Genomic DNA, 8,346 nt, shown 5'->3' on the forward strand with positions numbered 1-8,346 from the left:
TGTCTCATTCTAAGTTTACAAAAAAATTCTGAATTTTTCACTAAAACCACTCCTACACTTAAGCTCTAAATCTTTGGTCTTCTGATTGGTATAAGTTGCTTTTAAGTCTTGAGATCTAATTGGCATCATTGTGTTTGACATCTAATTGAGGGATTTGATGAGCCTCATAATTGGGTAATTATATGGGCCTTAATTCAACTCCTAGCTTAGTCAAACTAACTTTTCTCATAATTTATTACATGTTTTTTATTATATTTTGTTTATGAGGTGAGTTAGGTTTGGATATTATACTTTGTGGACTAATATGCATTGAATGCAGGATTAAAGGAGAAATCAAGGAATTTGGGCAAAGACTAAGGTCAAAACTTGAATGGGACAAGGGAGAGGGATTGTAGGAGGTAAATTCTCCTTATTTACTATTCCTCCATTTGAATATTCCTCCATTCATCACATCATCTCGGAGTGAAAACAGTCAAATCATGAGGACTAGAAGGCAGTCGCGCAAGTTAGAGACAAAGCACCAGTTTATCTCAATTTTGGGAGTGAATCCTCCATAATTTTAAGGAATTCAATGGGTACTTCAGATGTATAAGTATAGAGGCCTAAGACCTCAGTAGGATTTAGATTTTTATTGTAAAACTCTAAGCTATTTTCAAGCTGCAATACTTATGAAAGTTCTCTTGATGTAATTTGTTGTTTTGGTAATAAGAATGAGTTTTGTTTTAAGCCAACACTAATTTAACTCAGAAGGATGAAGCTCTTGGGTTATGGCCCAACCCTAGCAGCCAAGGATCCTCTTTATTGTACATGTTTGTTTAGTGTAGATTCATAGCTTCATTGTTAATTTTCTTTTTAGATGCATCCCCATTACAAGTAGTGTAGATTAGATTTGTTGTTTAATAGTTTGCTTCCAATTGTGCCTTATTTCAAGTATTAGGTTAGAAAGGACAAAAAGCATCACCACAAGGTTGTTTGCAAGTTTTTCGGCCTCATTTCATCCCTGTCAGACCATGACTTAAGGAAGGGACCCTTAAGCAGCCCCAAAAACATAGATCTCTAGTTCTTTTATGAGATTTGGAGTTTGTTATCTTTAATTTAGTATTTGGTTAGTTTTGCAAGGTATATTTCATTTTCATATTTTTCATCTCCATTTATGCAGTAGATTTCACTCATGCTTTCATTCCTTTCAACAACTTTCTTGATGCATAGTATAGGTAGTTGATTCATTAATTCTGCTTTTCTAGATCATGAAAATGTATCTTGTTGCAAAGCCTTTTGGGAAGAGACACATGTTTTATGCAGAGCAGGTGCTTCAAGAGGATAATAAGAATTCATAGCCAGGAACCACCTTCCACTTCATCCACCTTATCCATCCCTTGTTTTCACCACCACCTTCACTAGTTTTCCATCATTTTCCAAAGAAATTCTCCCAAGCACATTGAGCACTTGAGCGAATCTAGCCATCTATTATCTTGGATATTGACTCTTGAGTGATACTAGACCTTCTCCCACTCATTCCACCCATCACACACCTTTTCTAAGCCTCCCATCACCTCTAACACCTCACATTTAGCTCTTGGCTGTATCTTGTAGGTTTCTCGTAATTCCTACAGGATCATCCTGTAGGTTTCTAGTACATCCTATAGGTTTTTCTGGAACGGCCTGTTTTGAGGCCGAATTGATGGAGACCCTCTAATAAGTAACCAAAAGCCTCCTAGGGGTCCTCCACACCATCCTACCATTTCATTACCCTTCCATTCATCCTCAAACATCCTTATTTCACCTGCCACATCCACAATAATAATGAGTTTGCATACTTGATTTTGCATAGAAAACCTTAAAAGAAAAAAAAGATTTAGTTTAGTCTCTTTACTTTCACATTAGTGTTGTTTGATGCTACTTACTTTGACAACTTAGATAGTAGCATTTGTTTCATGTTGATTTAACATTTCTGCCTAGCATAGCTTCTTAAATGGTTAAATAGGGAATGGTGTGATTTAACATTACATGTCAACTATTGCAGTAGAGTAACTCTCTTAGAAGTAGATTTACCTTTCTTCCATCAAAGAATCAAGCTTCTTCCGACTCCATAGAAGTCTAGCTTGGAACCCCTGTGGTCTCTCTCCAGTTGAATAGTGACAACAGGCAGGACCATCACTTTTACTTGTGCATACAACATTGTCACCTCCAAGTTTATACAAACCCCGGGTTGATAAGTAAAGCTGGTAGCCTAGGAGTTGCAGCATCCTTACTGCAATATGGGTGCTCATCACCTTTTAGTGTCGTTTCTCGAGAGGTTTCTAAGTAGAATATGATCATTTCTTTCTTTTCTTCTATTTCTTATCTGCAATATTTTGCCATTAGTTTATTTCTACAAGAGTAATCTAGTTGTTTCATTTCATTAATTTTGCATTGTCTACTTTCCTTTCCATTTTGCAAGCAAGATTTCAATTTGGAAAATAGCTTTTTCATTCTATCATTAATTTTCATTTAATCAACAATTTCAATTCTAAAAGTAGTTTCCAAGTTCATATATATATATATATATATATATATATATATATATATATATATATATATATATATATATATATATATATATATAAAGACTAATTCTATTAAAAGGAAAAAAGAGTAAAATTAGAAAGAGGTAGAAGCCTCAGACGAGAGCATTTGACTGCTTTTAGGTCATCAAAATTGTCCCAGAATTGGGAAAACTAGTTACCGTGAGCAAAAAACCATACATAGGAGCCTGAATACTGCAAGAAAGCCAAAATGGGGACTTGGGATAGCCCTCTTTGAAACAGTGGAGACAAACACCTAAAGACCAAGAAGTTGTACATGACAGTCATAAAACCACATACTTCCAAGCCACATAGACATAGAACCAGACTATCGAGCCACCGAAACAGAACCAGAATAGCAAAACCATAAACATCCGAACCTGACTAGTGAGCTGATGAGAAAACTCTGGGAAGACGTGAAGGAGTCCAGGTGGCATCACATGGGGTCCATTGGCTCCTCAACGATAGGGCATGCATTGCCATACTAGATTTCTCCATCCTGAACCATGACACCAGCCTCGCTGCCACCTGGACGGTCCTCTGCTGAACGGTTGCTGCAAGAGCTGCCCTCCATGGTCGTCGAGATTGTGGCATCATGTGAGATACCACCTAGTGGTTGAGCTTTGCCTGGATTGTCACCCTCCCCTTTCTAATCACCACGCCTTTCCGCCAAACCTTCTTCTGCCAGATTCTGCACGCCCATAGTTCTGTGAACGCCCTAAGGATGATCTACCATAGTATGCACAGGAGCTTGCATATGAGCTTCTTCCTCGGAGAAAATAATGGTGATATTTGCCATAATGATGGGCCTGTTCAGGCTACTCTGGAATTTGAAATGAGTGGTTTGGAAGGCACTGTGCGGGAAATGTCTACTAGAAGGGTTGGGAGGAGGAGAATTCTCATGGGATGAAGGCGAAGAGGCAGGGGGCAGAGGCTGATCAACTGATTGAACCATCTGAGGCCGCGCGCGACCACTACATCTCCTTCCATGGCAGCTTCTCATACGATGATGCACCATGGCTGAGCGGCGAGGGGAAAGTGTAGAATCACTGGAAACTTTAGGGGGGAGCCGAGACTGTACAGAAAGCTTCTGGGAAGGGCTCAGAGAGCAAGGCTGAAAAAGGGAGAAAGACAAACCAATACCAAAAGAAAAAGCCAAGAGGAGCCAGCAGCGAGTGCTTAAAACTATTCTGCTGCAAAGGGTTCCTGCAATGGACGGGCATAGATTTGAGAACAGGGAGCAAATAATGAGTTTGAAGGCCGAAGGCTCCATGAATAATCCAACAGTTGCCTTGTCTCGGCCAGTGTGAACATTAATATCAATCTTCAGGCGGACCTACTCGCGCCTTGTGTGAGCTAGCATGAGCCAAGTATGGGCTTGGAGAATCGCGCTGGCTAGCAACTGGCATGGCCGAGCACCGTCGCTCTTCATTGTCACCACTAATGAGCATTAAAACCACCCACATCTGGGTGCTCTTCTTCTCCCTATATCATTTCATTCTTCACAATAATTTGGTAATCCATGAGTTGAGTTTCAAAGGCCAGATTGGATATTGAGCCTATATGAAGATCCAAGCCACTTTCAACTCCAATAATAGCTAGTAAATCAACCACTTTGTTTCCTTCCCTGCGGATATGCTTGAGAGTGATCACCCTGTGAGAAGAGAGCCAAATTTCAATGAACTTAAGCTGCTTCGCCATTCTCCAACTATTGCTTACTTTGCTTGAGTTAGTGCCTTGCATAATTTTGGTGACCATATTTATGATAATCTGAGAGTCGCCTTCTATTATAAGCGGAAAGAATCCCTTGTTTTGGGCTAGAGTAAGACCCCTCCAAAGACCTTCCATTTCAGCCGAGTTATTGGTATCCCAACCTTTTGATCCTAAAAAGGTAAGAAGAGTAACACCCTTGTAGTCTCTGAATAATCCTCCGAAACCAGAATTCCCTGGGTTTCCTTTTGAGGCCCCATGGAAGTTTAGTTGGAACATATTTTTGGGAGGAGGGATCCACTTTTCAGGTGAACGTTCCATCGGTGGAGTTGTTCCATTGGAAATATGTTCTTGATTCCACTGAAGGTTCCAATTAGCCCAGATATTTTGTTCATGGGGAAGAGAAGGAAGGTCCTCCTGTTACCAAGTATGGAGAGATAAGGTTTCCTTGATATTTTGGCAAATAATTTTCCATAGATTCTCCATAGGCATAGAATAATCCTTGAATATTCTTCTATTTCTCTCCTTCCAAATGGTCCACATGAGGAAGCCCGGAATGAGATTCCATAGGAAGTTTAAAATCCTGCTTTGATAAGGTTTTCGATCCCAGTTCTGAACTGTGGCTATGATGTATCCATGTATTCTTCCTTCCTTTTAGCATCGAAAACTCACTTTTTCCCAAAGCTTGCACGCAATGTGATAAGAGTGCATAAGATGCTTTATGGATTCCTCTTCTTGTCTACAATTTGGACATATTGAGGGCCCGTGATAGTTCCTCTTCCTGAGATTGTCCCATGTGATGATCTTGTTTTGACATAAGATCCAGAGAAAGGTTGAGACTTTCGGCTAGTTGGTAGGGTCCCAGACTTTGCTCCAGAGAGGGTCTTTGACCATATGTTCCTTAATGATGATATTATAAGCCTCCCTAGTAGTAAAGGTGCCTTTTTTTTCACATCCCCATCTAAGGATATCCCTTTCGTCCGAGAGCTGTATTATCATTTTCAATAGTTCTGTGTCAAGAGTTTGTTGAACTTCTTTTGTTCCATGTCTTAAGATTTGATCCGCTTTAATCCATTGCCTATGTCCTTGTGTAGTAGCTAGATTCCAAATTTTTTTTACCTTGTCATAGGTCTGCAAATCCTGCTCTGAAAGTTGCAGATGAGAAATTAGGTCCTTTAACTTGGGCAACTGCTACCAAGAATCTTCCTAGAACCTTGCTGTGTTGCCGTCCTTAACTTCCCAAAAACTATGCTGCTGAATAAGGCTTCTATGTTGCTTGGCCGAATTCCAGATTAGGGAACCCATGCTGACTTCTGACATTCGTATTAGTTCTTCTGTTGGGCGATTGCTTGCATATTTTGCTGTCCATAAAGGAGCCCAGGGAGTGAATGGCACAGTAAGCGATTTCCACCAAATTTGAGCCCCCATGACCTCGTTCCTATGGGAGGGATCCCTCAATCCAGTGCCACCTGTGCTCTTTGGAAAGCATACTGTGTCCCATTTAACTAAAGCCCATTTGCGAGTTTGACTTGAGCTGCCCCATAAGAAGGATATCTGGAGATGCTTGATTGCTTTGAGAACCCATTTGGGAGCCGCAAGGATAGAGAAAAGGTAGAGCAGCATGGAATGAAGAATGACTTTTATGAGGACTAACTGACTCACCATATTGAGGGCCCTGTGAGTCCATAAGGAAAGGCGGGCCTCCAATTTTTCTAAAAGGATATTCCATGAAGAATGCTTCAAGGCTGAGGCAATCAATGGAGCACCTAAATATTTGGAAGGGAGGACAGCAATAGAAAATCCAAGAATGCGGGAAATAGCTGCTTGGGTATTAACAGGAGTATTGAAGAAGAAAATTTGCGATTTGGATTTGTTGATATTGGCTCTTGAGGCATCCGAGAAATCTGTCAATAATGATTTGAGCTTACGAGCTTCTTGGACGGATGGATGACCAAGAGGCATGTTGTCATCAACAAATTGCTGGTGAATAAAGGCAAAGGAGTTACGAAAAGACAAGCCTTTAAGGAGCTGAGATTGTTGAGCATTTGTAATGCTACGGCCCAACCCTTCTGCCACAATAACGAAAAGGAAAGGGGAGAGCGGGTCTCCCTGTCTAATTCCTCGAGAAGGATGAAAGGGAGAGGAGGGAATAACATTGATCAACAAAGAAAAGAAGGAGGAGGATAAAAGACTCATAACCCACCTTACCGACCTTCGACATATCTAGATTGCTCAGGTGAAATGATAAGAGTAAGCAACAGTTTGAGTCTCGACGAGGTGATTTTGGAGACAATCTTGTAGATTATGTTGCATAGAGAAATAGGCCTATATTTGTTAGGAGTGTTGGGCTGAGCTTCCTTGGGAATAAGGGCTATGAATGTGGCATTCAATCCAGGAAACATCCATCTTAAGGTTCTTGATTCCTCAACAACCTGCCAAACTTCCATTTTGATCAGTTCCCAGAAATTGTGGAAAAAGTTGGAGGTGAATCGATCCAGGCCAGGTGCCTTCCCAGCTTTCAGTTGACGAACTACTGCTTCAACCTCCTGTAAGTCTACAGGTTTGAGAAGAAGTTGGTTATGCTCTTCAGAAATAATTTTAGGAATATTCCTTGTAATTTTTTCTATGGCAAGTGATCTGTCTATGTGTGGTTCGTGATGCACTTGCTTGAAATAGTTTAGAAATTTGCTTTAAATTTCTTCATGTGTTTCCACCTTAGCCCCCTACTCATTTTGAATGTGAGTTATGTTGTTATTCATTCTGCATTGAATGGTGGTACTATGAAAGAATTTTGTGTTTTTTTCTCCATCCTTAAGCCATCTTATTCTCGATTTTTTCCTCCATAGAGTTTCTTCCTGTTTATCCCTCTCTAAGATTTGTGACTCAAGAATTTTTTCCTATTTTGACAGGTCATCTGATCGACCTTCAATTATAATCCTCTGTTGCAGTCGTTTCATATCTTGATCGAGAGCACTCTGAGCCTGGAAAATATTGCCAAAAGAAGTATGATTCCAGTGTTTGATCATGCCCTTGAGATGCTTAAGCTTCTGCTGAAAATGAAACATCTTTGTACCATTTGGAGGAGAGAAGTTGTTCCATTCTGTGTTGATTAAGTTGATGAAATCCGGATGAGACATCCAGAAAGCCTCAAAGCGAAAAGGTATTCGGATTGTGTTACCAGGATGAGTCCATTCAAGGGAGATTGGCCAGTGATCTGATCCCGAGATCGGCAAGATGGAAGTAGCAAAATCTCTGCCTATGTGAATTGCATTGTCTGATAATAAGAATCTGTCCAGACGAGAGGCAATCTGATGCACCCGTGCTCTTTTGTTATTCCATGTAAAAAGTCCGTTATTGAAAGGCATGTCAATAAGCCAGTTGTTCTGAATAAAATCTTTTAGGTGGATCCCTTCCTGATTCCCTCTGTTCCTGCCTCCCCTTTTTTCTTCCAGCGTGGTGACCATATTGAAATCACCTCCAGTAATCCACAGTGGGTGCAGCCTATCGGTGTTGATTGCTGAGAGGGTGTTCAGGATTTCTATCTTGTGCATAGCCTCCTAGGGGAAATACACATTGGTTAGATGCCGATGTATGTTGGTCCCTATGATGTGAAAAATTTCTTGGATAAAATTCTTATTAGCATGGATGTTGTTGAGCTTAATAGTCTGAGCATCCCATACAACTGCTAAGCCCCCTGACGGTCCATTAGCATCCACTGCAGTGGTAAGACCTCCTGGCCAAGCTTTTGCTGCAATTCTTTCCAGAGTGATTGAATTGCATTTGGTTTCTTGCAGGAATAGGATTTGTGGTTTTTCTTGCATTATCATGTTTTTGAGTAGTTTGCCTTTCCCTAGGCTATTAAGCCCTCTGATATTCCATGATATTAACTTCATTGGGAACTGTTGTGGAGGGAGTTATAGTACTTTGTTAGCTTGGAGTACCTGCCTGACTCCACTAACATTTCTCCTATTCTGATTGTTCGTTGGAGATCTGTTTTTCTTCCATGTTTTTTGTTATCTTTGGTAATGAGTTTCCCAACCCAAAGGCTGCCAGTGTGAATACCTAGAGATTT

The 8,346-nt window shown here is 40.5% G+C and overlaps 1 protein-coding gene across 1 annotated transcript; it reads right to left on the reverse strand.

Moving 5' to 3' along the window:
- Positions 1 to 7,171: 7,171 nt before the first annotated feature.
- On the reverse strand, positions 7,172 to 7,825 carry LOC149209858 (uncharacterized). The gene has a single exon (XM_089398776.1). It carries the CDS (start codon positions 7,823 to 7,825, stop codon positions 7,172 to 7,174), a length of 654 nt encoding a protein of 217 aa, XP_089254902.1.
- Between the last annotated feature and the right edge of the window lie 521 nt (positions 7,826 to 8,346).

Source organism: Pinus tabuliformis, chromosome 1_2 (assembly GCF_031772625.1).
Source record: "Pinus tabuliformis cultivar Carrire ecotype Pingquan chromosome 1_2, CPIR1, whole genome shotgun sequence".
NCBI classification, from domain to species: Eukaryota; Viridiplantae; Streptophyta; class Pinopsida; order Pinales; family Pinaceae; genus Pinus; species Pinus tabuliformis.